Consider the following 17,110-nt stretch of genomic DNA (forward strand, 5'->3'; position numbering starts at 1 on the left):
TCCATCTCCTCCTTCAGCGGCTTCTCCTTTGTTACCCACTCAAAAGTTCAATGTACGCGCTTTTGTTTCACAAAAAAAAAAAATAGAGAAAAAATAAATGAGAAAAAAAAGTGGAAATTGTTGTAGGCCAAACGTTGCCATTTTCTTTTTCTCATTTTCCGCGGCTTTCATCGCCGCACACAATCTGCGATGTCACGCCCACTTTTGGCCCAATGCCAGGGCAAAGTTGGTCTTTGGGTCGCCGTGACTTGCAGCTGATAAAAAATTAAGCATAGTTTTAGGCCAGCAAGTGCTGATTCTGTCCCTGCTCCTGCTGCTGCTGCTCTGCTGCTGTTGCTGCCACACTGCCACTGCCACTTCTACTTCCACTGACTTGATGAAGAAAGTTTTATTGCTCCGGGGCCTGGAGTCTGCACAAGTCCATTTGCCTTTTTAATTTTAAACAAATATTTTGCCAAAGCGTTTTTCTCCTCCGCTTTTCCGCTCTTCCCCCTTTTTTTTGTTTTTTTTGGTTTTTTATTAAAATGTTGACAGCTTGTTTGGCGGCAAAAGTTTTTCGCTTTCTTTGGCTAATGATAATGAAATTATGCTGAGATTAGGAATTTAGCTGGGAATTTTTAAGAAACGCAGAAGGAATCCTAGGAAAGGTCTACAAATTTGTCTAGAACATATTTTAAAAATATTTTCTAAAAGTTATTTTGAATGCAATTCAGAGTTTTTACAGTTTTAGAACCACATTTTTCAGTTGTCTGAAAAAGATTCCTTAAATATTTTCTGATATTTTCATTATTTTTACAGATTTCTGTAAACGAATATTAAATATTTGTCCTCAAAAACTTCTAAAATGTTTCCAAGTTCGAGAAAATATTCAAAGTGAAAGTGGCACATGTTCTTCGAGCGTAATTTTATATACATTTTTTTAGAGGGTGCACATCAAACAATGCAAATTGATTGCGGGCAAAGGAAACGCGTAAATTTGGGCAAATATTACTGTCAGTCAAACGGCAAGGAATCAGGTTTTCGTGGGGGTTGGAATGGGTTGGTCCTGATCCGCCCTGAGCCACAGCCAAAGTCTTGCCACATGCCTGCGCATACCAAGTGGGTGAATTTCGGTAGAGGAGATGGGGGCGGAATGGTGTATGGCAACATGGCCATATGTGCGGCATAATGAGGAATCCCAGCGAAGGCAAGTCGTGCATGCAGTCGCCGCATCTGACAGCAAATCAATTCATATGCCCGGCCAGAAACCAAACGAGAAGGAGGATCATTTTGGGTCGGCAGAGGGGGGTGGTGGTATGAGTGAATAAATTCATCAAAATGACGGACGGGAAGGCCCATTGTTGTGGGCGGTGGATAGGTTAACAACTGCAAATATGACTCGGGGATGTGGCGGTACACACAATCGTTATACTTATACAATGTCTAAACGGATTCTCCACGGGACAATGGACAATGGCCGAAGGCGGAACTTAATCCATTTTGTCTTCTTTGCTTTTTACTCGGACAAATGAAGTCAATTGGATTGCGATGTGATGCGACTGGACACCACTACCACCTCCGTGGCATCAAAGTAAATTGTTTTAAGCATTCCACGTTGATGCCAGGGATTAGCATCGGTCAGTGGTGGGTAGGTGAAATGACAAAGAGCTTGGCGCCTTAACGAATCCAATCCTCCAGCTGCAGTTTCTTTGCCTGAACTTTGAACCCTCCCTCACTCCCTTCTTCCCGTACATGGCCACATTTATTACACACGCTCATTTGTTTCTCGGCCGCCGGAGCAGCTGTCATATTAAGCAACTTTGACCATTCGAGTGGCCACGCTCGAGATAGAAATCTTTTTTGTTCATTTCATTTTATGTCCACTATGACGATGAGGCCCACGCACACCCCCACACACACACACACACGCATTTTTGGCAATTTCCTGGCTTTCTTTTGGCCATTTCACCAACACCCCCTGAAACATTCGCCCATGTCTGCTGTCTGACCAATGCCTCAATTTGACATTGATGTGCCAAATGTGGAAATTTTCCTTCACTGACCAAGCTGAAAAGCAAAAAAAAAGAAAGAGAAAATGTAATAGTGATGAAAACTTGGGGGCTTAAAGGCGAATGGTCAGATACACTGCCAAAGAAAAGTGGGAGATTGTTTTCTACATAGATTAAATCTGACTTAGGCCTTTAAATGCTTTTCTATTGATCAAGAATAGCCTTCCATTTAAGCCCTTTTAAGAGTAATGAAAACCAAAACTTAAAATTAATTTTTCTTAATTACCTTAAAATCTTAAATACCCTTTAAAGAAGTGTATCAAAAAAAGGGAACCCACTCGTAAGCTGAGAGAAACTGTAACGGCAAAAGGCTGTTGAAATGTAATTTGGCAAAATATTTGGGTGCCATCCTCGCTTGACTTTGGTTTCGTGTGTTCCACCCAAAATGAAACTCAATCTGTCAGTCGCTACGTCGTCTCCGTCTCTGTCTCTGCCTCTGTCTGTCTGCCCTGCCAGTCATGTTGCCACCTCTGCCCACCCACTTGGCCATGGCGGCCTTTCAAGGCCTACAAGAAAGGGCACCCGTTTTTGCAAAACCTCTCCGCCCTCCTCCCTCCTCCTCAACCTTCTCATATACGTGCGTTAGTCATTTTGGCACTTTCTCATGTCGTCAGTCGCTTTGCCTTTTACTCATTCGCACAGCAACGCCCAAACATGTGAGCGGATTGTTTTTCCCCATTTTCCTCAATTTCCCAGTTCATTTTTTTCGTTGTGTTTTTGGTTTCTTTTTTGCCTCCTGTGGCAGATTAGTCTATGTACTTTGGTGTTGCCGTTGGAGTTTCTTTTTTGTTGAGTTTTCTACCCTGTTCGATTGTGCATTTAATGCCAATTTGCTGTGTTGTCGGTGGAAATGGCAAGCCTATGACTAATGTTTGTCTTCAAACGAAATGAAATCAATCATGGAGAGAAGTCGAGGCAAGAGGAGGTTGAATAATTAGCTGGACTTGGGATTTTCTTACAAAGATATATGCTGATTTAGCTAGTACAGGTTAAAAGGTTAATTCATTTCAAAATAACTTTATTTTTCAGATATTTTTTTAAGCTGAAAACACAATTAACATTTTTACTACCCTCCTAAAACCTCCCACTCCCCTTGGCAAATTATGAATCATTTAGAGTCTAGACATAATGAGAAATATTCATGCTCTAATCTCCCTTTCAATGGCCACAGCCCCCGAGAATCTAGCTGTCCATTTGCAAACTCATTTACAATTAAAACAACATTAATTTTCCTCTAATATGACCTCAAGCATTTGGCTGTCTGTTTGTCCGAAAATTTAAATTACCAAAGCCAGAGAAGAACAACAAATGATTGTCCATCGTCGGAACGCCCCCATCGTTGTGTATAAATGCCCGCAAAAAGTAATTAAATTACGCTGTAAAAACCTCAAACCCCAAAAACCGAAGCCAAGCCAAAAAAACCCTTGGAAAACTTAAAATGCCACGCCCATGCAACAAGCGTTTAGCCACGCCCATTCCCTTGCGATGGGGGCAAATTGATGGTAAACTCCTGCTGTGTGCGAAAATTTCGCATAATTGCGTCAGGCGAGCGCATAAATTGCCAAAGACAAGCGGCCTGGGGGCACGTGCGTATCCGTTTGTAGGCGGTAGCGGCGGAGGGGTGGTGATGAAAATTGCTGGGGAAGCCATAGAAAAATGAAGTGAGGAGGGAATGGGTGGGTGTAGCAATCAAATGCTGCACTTTGCGTGCACATATGTCAAATGGAAGAGATCTCCCCCTGCATTTTCCCTTCCAACAAAGTGCAAGGACTCGCTGGCATTGTCCTGGGCATTGCATGGCTGTCACTCCAAGTGATGCAATGGGGAGGAAAGGAAAGTGGAAATAAGAGACATAGAGGGCGAGTGCCGCGTGCATTTTGCCAACTTAAATTATATTAAGTATGAAATATTATGCTAATTATGGCTGAATTCATTCCATTTGAAGCACAAAAGAACACGAACCCACGCTGCCGAGAGACAATGCAAATGAATTAAAATTAAATGGCAGGGAAAATGGAAATGAAATGAGTATGAAGTCAGAGTCGGAGTTGCAGAAATTGAAATGTAATGTCAGTCGTTTATTTTGTCTCTTCCTACTCAGTTATTTTTTGCCCTGCAGCTGTCTGACTTTTACACTTTCATGTGAAACGCGGCGTATGCGTAATTTTTGCCTTTCTTTTTTTTTCACTTTGCTGCAACCCTTTGACAATTTCCACGCACTCCACGCTTGCTTTTAATATATGTTTGAAATGATTTTTCCATCACTTACAAATGAGAAATTAAATTATTTGCTGCTAATGTATGTGCGAGTGAGGTGGAGGAGTGAAAATGTGTGGAAAAGCTCGTTCACTGCACCCACCCCACTTGGCGGAAATGATGATACAGCAAAAAGAGCCAGAAGGGCAGCCATCTGAAGATGAAATTTGTGCGCCGTGTGTCGCGTGGAAAACTAAGACTCATTTCTGGCAAATTAAACTTAAATGTGCCACGTTTTTGGATGGAATGGAAGATGCCAAGCGAAATGAGTTGAATCCGGAAAAGGAAAGGGGTGAAAGATGGGGATGGAGTGTGCATGTGTGTGTGTGTGTGCTGGTGTGTGAGTGCGAGCATCTCAAATGTGAAAATTAAAAGGCATTTCCGCAGAATGTCAGCGTCATATTGTAAAACATGAGTATTTAATTAGAAAATACTTTTAGGCAGCGCTCTTCCAGACAGCTACCTCGATATTGCCCTCTCTTTCTGTGAGGGTATACAGATGAAGAAAATATGGGGATTTCGATGGCTACAATTTAAGGAAAACCCTTAGAAATACCATATCTGATAGGTCTTTGTCCCAAAAATCTATTGTTAATACATATTAGATGGTTGAAAACGAAGAAACACGAACTTAAAATTCTTTTTTATTAGACTTTGATATGATAATCTGATATGATTGGTTATCTAAACGGGATCTGACTTTAAAAACTTTGACTTACTTTAACATAAGCCTACCCTTTTTTGCTCCGTGTACCATCTCGCTTCGCTGTGTCGATACATGTGCCAGGCTAATGAATTCCTTCAGGAAGAGTTTGCCCCGAGTTTTGTGCTTTTTAACAACTTAACATAGTTTTGGTGTCGGGTCTCGAGTTTGTTGCCTGCTCATGTAAGGATGTAAGTACAAAATAGCATTTTCCTTAATGGAAAACCTCCGCCTAGACTCACAACTTTGCATGTATGCGGGATATTAACACGGAAAAACCAACAGCCAAAACAGCGAACTACAAGCTGCGTTGGTGTTGGCTGAAAGTGCCGGCCAAGAAGAGGTCGTCGTTGGCGGGCGGGAAGGTTCAAAGGGCAAGGATAAGGACAAGGACGATGATGATGATGACGGCGATGATGATGATAACGATGATGGCTGTGTTAATGGCCAGGCATTATTCAGAGCCTCATTCTCAGATTGTCACACAGCGATAGGGCAGAGGGCGTGTGTGTGTGTGTGTCAGTGAGAGTATCTAGATTGCCCAGAGTGGGAGGTTAAAGGGAGGCCCAATTTCTACTGGCCATGTCAAAACTCATTTGCCGTTAACGAGCAGCCATTGTGCTTATAAAAGGATTATTTACAAATCACTGACTTTCAAAAATTGTCAACTGCAGGGCAAAATGCCTGAGAACCCCCTCCAATTCGCCTGCTTTGATGTACAATTTATGGAATTAACCCTTAAGTGCTCGCCGGCATCAGACAGCAGCCGTTGGATCAGCGCTCCAGTTGATTTCTTTCAGCTGATTGCGGCTCAAACGGAAACGGATCTGCCGCCCTTCCAATCATCAGTCAGCCATCGTCTAACAACAATTGTGACTTGCAAATAGATTTTGCAATTTACAATTTCATGGCATTCTAAATGGTTGACTAACTAAAAGGGAATGAGGTAAACTTAAAGAGTCTGAGGTCTCGGTTATGCCCAGACCCTCTTAATTTGTTGCCCTTTGTTTGCCCTGTGGTCACTCTAATTGGTGTTTGCATGTGGCTCTCGAAGTCTTGTGCAAACACGAGATTCTGGCTGACCATCAGCGGAAAGGAATCCCACCTCTGCCTCGGTTTACCCACCACCTCCTTGGCTTCTTTTGTAATTTTGCGTGCGTTGTGTTTGCTCATTAAACGGATTTAGCCAGGCGCAGATTGGGTTGATATCCACATTGATTGTGATCGATTCTGAATGCTCTATAGAAGGGAAATTAAGGTGGAAAAGTCATAGAAACTTAAAGGGATTTGAAAATACTATAAGCTCTGTGAGAAACTTATTCAGGAAAGTTAAAGTAACTTGGAAAACTCATGAATCATCGTTAAATTTGACTAAAAATACTAAGAATTTCTTTAAATATTTAATCTAAAGCGAACCAAAGAGTAGCCCCATAACCACATATAACCTCTCTCCAATCTGACCCTGGACAGACGTCATCAATTAGCAGACCGCAAGTCGAGTGGCTAGCCAAGTTTGCGGAAAAAATTGACAACTAGGGAGCGAGTGTTGGGACCAGGCCTAATGAGCAAACCAAAACCGTCGGCATGGTCTTAACGCCACTTGCAAAATCACATGTCAAAAGTTATTAGTCTGGGCGTGTAATTTGTGTGCCCGGGCTGATTACCGAAATGTACATGAAACAAATAAACAAAGTCATTTGGCCAGGGCTAGCGAAGGAATAACAAAAATACGTTGCCAGGATGTTAGGATGTTGCTGTGTAGCTGCTGTCATTGCCAAAAATCCTGGGCCAAAGTTGCCCCTCGATTCATGCTGTCAATATCGTGGCAACATATTTCCTCGCTTAATATTTTCTTCTTTTTTTTATATTTCTTGCCCTGGCTCCTGTCGCTATTTCAGTTGCTGTTACTGTCTGCGAGGACGTGAGGGCGTTAAACTCATACATCACTTTATCCCGGCTACAGCTTCGGCGCCCTTATCCTGCCTGCTGTGTCCTGGGACGTTGGCAGGCTCCCTAACTAACTGCCGCCTTGCCTGCTGTTTGTCTTGGTCTGGCGCGTTTTTCTCGCACCGCGATGTGTGTCAAGAGTTGCCAATAAAGTAGCAGCAGCAGTAGAAATAACTGCTTACCAATCCCAATTCTCAACCCGATCCGGGACTGCAGAAAAGAAGCTATTGAAAATAAATTTATAACGCATACGTCATGTGATCCAAGACAGAGTTCGCAGTTTATTGCATTTGTCGCTGGCATTGCAAAACTTCAATAAATTATTTTATTGCGACAGTTATTTTGCTTGCTTTTGCCCTCTCTCGATTGGGTTTTTATGAATTTGTTCAGCTAGCAAGCATATAGCCATGAGCATAAGTACGATATATGTATCTATATCGGAATCCATCCTGGCAATAGAAAACTTTCTGTCAGTTGGCATTTTCGTTCATTTGGCACTCAAGTCTTTGGCAGCGAAATTGCAAATGACTTTATGAATTTGCTGTTATGACTTGGACAAGCATCGATGACCTTTGTAGGGGGACGAGATATATAATCAACCTTATACCGAGATGAAATTGATTCCGCATGAGGCATAAACCGGGAATTGCATAATAAATTTGTGCAAGAGCATAATGTTTCGTTCTCTTTAAGATGGAAAAGGGAAAACCATTAGACAATTGCTACAAAACTGAGACGGTTTATTAGGCATAACATGTTGATTGATGCGAAGACAGGCGATCATATTGTGGCCAAATCAACTCCCATACCCATTTCAATATTGGGTATTAAACACACTTTGTCACTCGTAAAAGGCCAAAACACTTTCGTTCCCCTTCATCAAAAGTTGACACTTTGCGAGTTAACCTTTAATGAAAAGGCCAAACAAGCCAAGCTGCCTCGAGGGCTCATTGTGAAATTACCCAAAGCGTAAAGTGGGCGAAAACGACAGGAAAAAATAAGAAATAAGAAAATGGAACTCTGGCTGACTGGTAGAAGTAGGTGGTAGTAGTAGTAATATGGCCAAAGGCTATGAAACTCTCCCTTTTTCACACTGCTTGGCTGCCTGGCACATCCAAGTCAAAGAGGCAATAAGTAGCAAAAATTACGCTAAACGTGGCAATTTCCTCGCAAATTGCACAATATATATACAAAGGCGAGTTCTCTTATACCCTACGCATGTCTGGGCTGTAAGTCCTTAGTCTACTCAATTTGACTAAAGAGAGGAAAATATGATAAGTAACCAAGGTGAGATCTCAAATACTCTATCTTATCAAATAAGAGAGATAAATAGTAAAAAATAAGTATTTCTGTTATTTAAAACTTCAAAGTATCCCAAACATTAAGATCTTAATACGCATTCTCCCTCTTAAAAGGTCATATAACCCATACATGCAAACATCGTTCAATTAGGGTAACAAATTGCTGATAAAAGTCTGCTTAAACCTGCAAAAAAAGAGAGTATAATAAGGGCCCATGGAGCAGCGTGGCAGGTATTTTTCATCCGTCAAAGTACAACGTACACCCATAAATGACGCTCTGCAGATGGCCAGGTAAAATCCGGGTTCAGGTGGCAAGCTTGAAGCCTGTCAATTTCCACATGGCCCCACATGTATGCCACGATATGGGGCAGATTTTCATGTGGCATGGGGTCAGGTGGCAGCAGCAACAGCGGCAGCAGGAATCGGGCGATATTTTAATGCGTGTCATATTTGATTGATGCCAGCGCGGCACAGAGCGGAGCCCGTGGAACAATGTCAAGCGTTTAACATTGCCCCGAGCGCCACTCAAAATGTCAAGGCAGTGGGGGGGAGGGGGTCACCTCAACCTCCTGGCTTTAACCTTCCCAGTTACCCAGTCATTTCCGCTCTTTCTCTTCCCCTCTCTCTTCTTCTCTCTTTTTTCGCCGTGCAAAATTGCCCCTGCAGGTATGCAATGAAAAAGTGCGTAAGGGAAACCCATTGTTCCTTTGTATGGGAGTCTGTTGTATGTGTGTGGGTGAGTGAGTGCCTCTGTTTTGTGTAATTTAACATGACAGTTTGTTAACAATTTTATCAGGCCCGAGATGTTTCGCCTACCGAATAAGGGAAATCGCTTCTAGAGCTGTAAATACAGTCGAGTGCGTGTGTGTGTGTGTGTGGGTGCCATAATTTATGCCCAGACTAAGTGCATTATGTTTTGGTACTGGGGCTTTTAGTTGCCCTCCCCCTTTATCAGAGCCCCCCAAGGCAGACTCAATTATTTGTGGCAATTGGCAGCGGCAGTTGGCGCAACTAATTTGACTTGAGCGGCATATTGTAGGCAAACACAAGGAAACGTATGAGCTTGAACGCAGAGGCTTTTATTTAATTATGGTTCTGGGTACACTACAGTACAAAATGTTATAAAGCTTCATGAATAGGAAATGGTATACAATGTAGTTTAAGAGAATTAACCATGGAAATTCACATCAAACACATAGTAATACTTTACTCCTTAGAAAATAAGTCATTCATTACCCTTAACTCATACCTAAGATATATAATATAAATGTGAAGTTGAAGATCCTTTGTCATCTTCCTGCTTTAACCTTTCGTAGCAGTGTAACCTGTAGTTAAGTTATGGTTGCTATTACTTAACCGGATAAGCGAATTAACCCCTTAAATTATTAACCCGGTGACTTGACCAACCGCTAACCCCCATCCAACGCCAACATCAATGTAGCATCATTAACCGCTCTGACTCTGTGCATTTTCCACCCACTCTATATCAACCGATATTCATCTAATTAGCTCCACCATAACCTCCGCACCCTCTCTATATACATATAATGGCATTCATAACCTCCACCTCCACCTCCCCCCTCTCACCCACATACGATTCACTCTGCCAAAAAAATAGAAAAAAAAGAAAAATAGAAAATTTGGCCAAGTGTTTTACCTTTCTCTGCTGCTCGTTTCTCGCTCTTTTCCAGGATGGACAACGCGGCCATTTAGAGGGCCTGGCATCCGTCTATTGTGAGTTGCTAATGGCTCCCTTCGGGGACATTTTGGCGACGCTCGAGCAGGCACGCCAGGCGGCCTGGGCGGAGCGGAGTCCGTTGCACAGTACCCAGTTAATGGGCGGCGGAGGAGGTGGGGCTAGCAGTAGCACGGGCAGCGGTAGCGGTGGTGCGGCCAGCGGTGGCAGCGGCGGGAGCAGCGGCATCCTGCACCACCGCCAGCAGCATGGCCATCGGGGCCATTCAATGCACGGCGCCGGTCTGCCCAATAGTCATAGCCAGCCAATTTATGTGCCCGGAAAGTATTCGGTATGTATGATGATGACCCGGAACCATCCAAAAACCAACCAAACACCCACCCACCCATTCTCCCGGCTCCTTAATCACCAAGAAAAATATAAAAAGAATGACTCCATTAGCGGGCCCCCCTAAGGAAAATATTTACAAAAATCAAGAGAAGAAAGAAGAATTTTTCCAAAAATACAAAAAAATAAGAAAACAAATTGATGTTGGCGTTGCTTAACAAAAATAAACGAAAAAGAAAACCATTAAGCATCTATCCGAATAAATTTTGATTTAATTGTGTGTAAATATTTTTTGCTTGCTTGCGTACTCCACTTTCACTTGCATGTCTTGTAGTTGTGTGTGCAATTTTCCTTAATAAATTATAAAAACAATAACAAATTTTCCAACCCCAAAATAATTTACAGCCTTCGAGTTGTTTGTCGGACAAGGAGGAGGACGAAATCTATGGCTTTGGCTATGGCGTTTTTGCACCCCGCGTGGGCAGAGGTGGGTTAACGCAACAGCAACAGCTGCTGCAGCAACAGACACTGCAGACGCAGCAGAGCATACAGCAGCAGCAGCTGCAACAGCAACAGCAGCAGCAACAACAGTTACCAATTGTGCCAGGCCAGCAGCAGCAACCGGGAAATGGTTCCCATCAGCATCAGACTCTGCCACCGAATGTCGCCCATTTGAACTTTGTGCAGCAAAAGTGAGTTTTAAATATATAAATAATTCGAATGCTAATCAAAATTCATTTCTATGCAGCTGCCTGAGTCCACGTTCTGCTTATTTCTATGAATTTCCACCGACAGCTGGTAAGTTGAATGGTGAAAAATCCAGAAAAGTGAAATTCTTAAACTTGCAGAGGATTTCTAAAGAGTTTTTTGTAAGGGAGACAGTCTTTGTAGTTAGTAAAGAGCTTAAAAGAATTTCTTAGGATTTAATTTTTTCTATTTAAACAGGAAAGAAAAACTGATAAAGTTCTAAGAAAATGTAAAGTGGGTTACCTAGTTAAAAATTTTATTTTATGAAAGATATCTGTTAGCTGTTCTTAAATAATGTCACTTAAATATTATAGACTTTATATTAAGAAGACAAAATAATTATTTTTTAAGTAAACTTCTACTTACTTACTTATTTATTTAGTTTAAAAACTTCTCTAAAGTTCTTCCCCCTGCAAGGTTATAAAAAAAAAAGAAAATATGTAAATCAGCCGCTGACTTGAATTCCCTTTACTAATTCAATTTCTTTACTTTATTTTCCACCGACTTTTCCCCCGGCGACCAGCAGAGGGTCGCGAAACAAAGAAACGCACCACACTGGCCCGATTGCTGAAAGGCTTGAAGACTGTCAATCGACGGGATCGGAACAATCAACAAAATGCTGCCCAGGCCAGGGTAAGTAAAGTACTTTCTCAAACTCTTACAATACTTTCTCCCCCCGCCATCTTGTCTTCCCCTTCGAATGAAACTCATTTTCGCGCTTCGTTTTATGACCGCAAGCAAATTGTTTGTCCTGTCCCGCAACTTTCTGTGTCCCCAGCCTTTCATTTGAATCAACTGCTGCGGTAATTCTTTCAATTTATTTGCTCGCATTTCGTTTGGTTTCCTTGACTTTCCTTTCGTTTCGTTTCCCTTGAACATTTCCCAGCAACTCGCCTAGGCTGCCATTTTATGACTTTCTGCGTCTTGACTTGAATATTCCGCAGTGTGCCTGGCAGTGTGTAGTATATACTTAATCTTGGCCCTGGGGACATGTAAATTTTTATGCGCGGAGCGCTGTGCCCAGCATCTTCTCTTTTTAGCCGGCTGAAAAGGTTAAAAATGTTTTGCCAGCGGCCATGTCTACATTGCCACTTCTCATTCTTCTTACTGCAGTTTCCAGTTTCCTTCCTTCAATCGTACTCCTCCTCCTCTCCTTTTTGGAAGTTGTTGTACAGTCGCTTTATCTGCGCCGCTCACAAAGGATTCATTCAGCGCCTTTGATTAGAGCAACCTTTGGGGAAAAGCATCAGGATCAGAGGCGGCTGTGGAGCATCTGGAGCAGCAGAGCACCAGAACAGCGGAGGCACTATTCTTGGCAATGAAACTGCGGCCAGGAGCAGAGATAACATGGAACAGGACGGCGACGCTGCTCATAAATAAGCAAGGACATGCATAAATTTTTCACAAGCAGCAACAGAAAAGAATAAATAAAGGGGGTGGAGAAGTGAAGGAGGGGAAGTGGCGGAAAAAAATATAAATAATAAACTGCTTGAGGGGGTAAAAAAAAGGGAGAGAAAATGAAGAAGCAGAAGAAGAGCCAGGACCTGCTACACAGATACACAGATAAGCGCAGGAAATGATTAAGGATATGTGCCTAAGTAGCGGCATCCTACTCAGCAGCCGTGGCCTTTCAAAATATAATTAAACAGCACTCACCTGGTGGCATGCCCCACCTGATTTGCTATTTATGATAAGAAAACAAACGCATTAAACAGCAGCGGGGACCGACCCTAGCCAAGGCGCGAATGAGGGTCGAGTGAGGGTGACCCTAAACCTGACCCTTGACTCGTTATTAATTAAAAATTAAAGCCCCACTGAAAGGTGTGAAATACAAAATGGCGTCCTAATGGCGATAAAGCACGTTGCTTTGGCCCCCTTTCAAGAAGTCCTTGATTTACGAGCAGCCCCTTTTCAGCCCCTCTATATAACCCCTTCTTCAGTCCTCCCTTCCTCTGTGCATCCCTGAAAAAGTTAATAAGCCATGCGGATTGAAGGCGCGCGCACACGCCACACCTTCTATTCAGCCTGAAAATGAATTTAAAACTTGGCCCCAAATTGATTCTCCTTGTCTTTTGAATTTACCATCTTGCAGGCGGCCAACGATCGTCTGAGGCACTTTCAAATGATAAACGGCGGCGCCGGTGGACAGCAGCACAGCTTCGAGGAGACAATCCACAGGGTGAGTACAATAAATAGGTGGATGCACTGATAAGCACGATAAATGTGAAGTAATAAAATATTTTCAAAGGAATTTCAAACTGCTTTGGAAAGTCTGAACCCAAAAACATTGCAGGAAAAACCTCAAACTATTTAAGATCTAGTTTAGTCTTCGGTGTTGCTTAGAAATGCGCGTGTTTTAAGTTGGTTAGAATAAAATAGTCGCATAAATATTTATGCCGCAAATTTAACAAGCTGCTGTTGCTGCCGCCTGCCTGTGTGTTGCAACAGCTGCGACAGCCAACAAAAATTGCGATGCAACAAAAAAATTTGCACAAACTGCAGCAACAGTAGTGGCAGCAACAACACAGGGTAAACTTTCGCCAAGCCAACAACGCTCTCCTCCTTTTTGACTGCATTTGCAATGCAATTTCAACACGAAAGCTGCGGCTGTTGCTTTTGAGCACGTTTACCTGTAATGGCATGCCACCACCAGCAACAACAACAACAACAACAACAACAACAACAACAATAGCAACAGTAGTGCTGCGGGGCTTTCAAAGGAAGAGGAAGAGGAAGTGGCAGCGTGTGGATGCATGCAACATTTAAAAGTTCATTGCCGTCAACATTCATTATTAATGACAGCGCGCACGGCGCCAAACTAAAAACAAGCAGCAAAATGCAATCAACGGCGACAGCAGCAGCAGCAGCAACAGACAGACAGCAGCAACACCTGCAACAGCAACATCAGCAACACTAGCAACACCTGAAGCAACCAGCAACTGTAACAATAGTTAGCAAAATGCATAATGCATAACCGAACATAGCCCATTGCCTTCCCTTTCCATTTGCCACCCCAAAAAGTGTGCTTTAAATTTTTGTTAGCCAAGAAATTAGTCGCCGCATATTCATAAATAAACAAAGTCACTCAGCAAACGACAAGCTAACTTAAACGCAAAACCATTTTCCAATTTTCCATTGCAGTTGAAAGTACAAGAGGCCATGCGGAAAAAGGAAAAATTTCAACGTGAACACGAGGAGGTAAGTGACTTCAGCACACATCCCGAAATATATATATTATACATATATATATCCTGACCACAAGGCAAAGATTTATGCCTTCAAGATGTCTATTCCAAAATTGATAAATGCGTATGGCAAACATTTGCAGTGGCCGAGGATAAATCAAGCATATTTGCTCTGGGCACTTTTCACAAATTAAATAAACATAAAACACTCACAGCCCAAGGGGTGGACTGAAGTTAGTGGGAGTAGTAGAGTAGGCTGCACTATTAATTTCACAGATTTCTTGGCCTGATATTTGCATGCATTAAATACACAAAAAGGACGAAACAGTTGCAATTGCACAGGCCAAGAGGTTTTGCTTGCATTTCCTTGGCCTCTGGCAAACAGTACGGTTCAGAGACGTAAAATCAGTTTTTTTAGGTAGATAAATAGAGCTGAAAGGATGATTCAAATTATTGCCATAACAGCAAACCATAAAAACAATAATTAAGATTCTTAATCAAATGAAACCCAGAAAAATATATAAAAAAGTTTACGTGCCGCACAAAGCCCCCTCATAAAGTAAAGAACTTCCTTCTAAAAACTATGGAAAATCCATTCATAAAAATTTGCCTAATTGTGAAAGACATAAATGCAAGCTAACTTATAGTTGTGACACGCACTGTTTGCATTCGAAATTTGTTTTGGCAATTCTACATGCACAAGCCAATTAAAAAAGCTATTAAAAATATTTGATATAAAAACAGCAATTATTCCAAGGCATAAAAGCCTGAAGACCAGGCCGAAAGCTCCGGCTGCCAAATAAATGTGTGCCACTGTGTGAGTGTGTGTGTGTGTGTGTGTGTGTGTGTGAGAGAGTGGCGAGCAAACATGCAAAACAGACACAGACAAAATGTTAAGCACACAGATACAAACAAGCACACACAGATAGACACTCCCCCCAAAACGAGGCAACAAAAACAATGAAGTGCAACGTGGCGAATGATAAACTTTGGTCTGTCATAAAAAATAAACAAAAAAAAGAAGAAAAATACTTTCCACACTCTTGAAAACGTTGTCCAAACCAAGGACATGATAAAAACGAATGGGTGTGTCTACTGTAGAAGAGAGAGGGAGAGAGAGAGAAAGTAACTTATTTATTTATTTATATGCCCAGAGAGTTAAATGTGAAAGCCAAGCAAAATATTTCATGTTGATTGCTTGATACTTCGCCTGATTGATAACAAAAGCCTCCTGGCTTCAGCAATAAGCCTTCTCGGAGAGGTAGAGCTGAGATTTTTTGCTCGGATTTAAAACCAAAATCGATTAAGGAAATCATTACTCCCACAGCACTCGACATCCTCAATCAACTTGGCAGCAGCAGCCGCAGCAGAAGCAGCAGCAGGCATAGTTAATTATGCCAGTTATCAGGCTCAATGATGGATGCACAGCATACTGATGCGAACTTATAAGAGCAGAGAGGAGATACACTGAGGCAAATTAGGATTGAATTTTATTATTTTAGTGAGATAAGATATCTAAACCTAATTGCTTGTATATAACTTACCCTAGTGGCTCAGAAGTATCTTTCCTTTAACCTATCTCCGATAAAAAGTATAAAGTATGAGCCTAGATAGTTATCATAAACTTTTTCTCTCAGTGCACTCACACAAATTGCGTTGCTGCACGACAATTTGTCGACTGTTTGCCAGTCCAGGAAAATGTGTGCTCCTAAGCAAGGGCAATAATTTTTGTGCATAAATGAAAAGCACACAGAAAGTTGGTGGTTCTACGATGTATACTAGATCAGGGTAGGGTATGGGGAGTGGGCTGATGGTACTTTCTAGAGGAGGGCCAGGGGTGTCGCATTGTTATTGTTGTTAGTGCTGATGCTACTGCTGCTTAACTTGTGCAAACAACATTCTGTTTGTCTAATTGTAATTGCTGTTTTTGCAGCCCCCTCATGGAAGGGAGTGGAGGCTGCCTGCTGTCTGTTCAGGCCTTGTTTTCCATTTGGCCAGGAGAAGCTGGAAAAAGAAAATGTACGAGTATGTGTGAGCTGAGCAACATGAAATATTTATGATGGGAGTGGGCTAGAAATTTTCTTTGCATTTGGCCAGGCAATTAAGCAGGCGGACCCTTGCTCCCCTTCCCATGCCGGACCTCAGATGTGATTAGAATTGTAAGAAAAGTTCCCCGAAGTTCTTCTTGGGGGCCACGTAAATTTCAATTTGGTAACGAATGGTAGATGCTAGAGCATCTAACCAATTGTGTGCGGGAGTGGACCATATAACAGACCCGAATCCATGGCCATTTGAATGCATTTTTAATGCGACTGGCCAAAAAAGCTTTTAGCTAATTTTTCAGCGCCCCGCTTTTATTGCCAACTGTGTCTGTGTCTCTGTTTCTGTTTAGCTGCTGTTGGCGCTGGCCCTGGCATGCTTTTCGCTCTTTTCGACAGCAGAAACATTTTCATATATGCTCTCGGAATTAGTATGCAGCGCACATAGAATGCCATTATGCTGCAGGACACTCAGGACATGCCGTGCCCAAAAAATAATAAAAAGAACCTGAAAAATAGAAAACAAGTAGCACATTCTATGCAGTAGTAGTAGTAGTAGTAGTTCTCGTTCTGCTGTGGAAATTGTTTTAGTTTTCAAATGGAATTTTGTAATTTTAACGCCTTTGCCCGAGACGGAGACAGCGACCGAACAGACTTGGCTAATAAGATGCCAGCTGTAGGAGAGCAAGGAAAAGCCAAGCCAAGCCGAAAGTTGACAACATTTCGTCCTTTCATTTTGCACAGCAGTCACGTTTGGCATGCAGACAAAGTGCTGCCCAAATAGGAGCAAACATGCATACGAATCTAGGAATCCAGGGGATGGTGAGAACCACCCAGGCGAAGGCGTTGACTTTAATATGG

At 42.3% G+C, this 17,110-nt stretch overlaps 1 protein-coding gene across 11 annotated transcripts in view; it reads left to right on the plus strand.

Annotated features, from left to right (window-relative positions):
* Window positions 1–17,110, plus strand: part of LOC108115595 (sterile alpha motif domain-containing protein 5) — a 158,467-nt gene that overhangs the window by 129,780 nt on the left and 11,577 nt on the right. For 6 of the 11 annotated variants that reach the window (XM_041819196.1, XM_017227110.2, XM_041819201.1 and 3 more), the window contains 6 exons: window positions 9,947–10,282; window positions 10,684–10,970; window positions 11,027–11,076; window positions 11,549–11,658; window positions 13,118–13,204; window positions 14,167–14,223. In XM_041819196.1, the coding sequence (XP_041675130.1) occupies window positions 9,947–10,282; window positions 10,684–10,970; window positions 11,027–11,076; window positions 11,549–11,658; window positions 13,118–13,204; window positions 14,167–14,223 (927 nt within the window). The remainder of the gene's footprint in view (window positions 1–9,946; window positions 10,283–10,683; window positions 10,971–11,026; window positions 11,077–11,548; window positions 11,659–13,117; window positions 13,205–14,166; window positions 14,224–17,110) is intronic. The other 5 variants (XM_041819200.1, XM_041819202.1, XM_041819204.1 and 2 more) reach the window with 2 other exon arrangements.

The sequence above is a fragment of the Drosophila eugracilis genome, unplaced genomic scaffold, assembly GCF_018153835.1.
Source record: "Drosophila eugracilis isolate 14026-0451.02 unplaced genomic scaffold, ASM1815383v1 contig_47, whole genome shotgun sequence".
NCBI lineage: Eukaryota > Metazoa > Arthropoda > Insecta > Diptera > Drosophilidae > Drosophila > Drosophila eugracilis.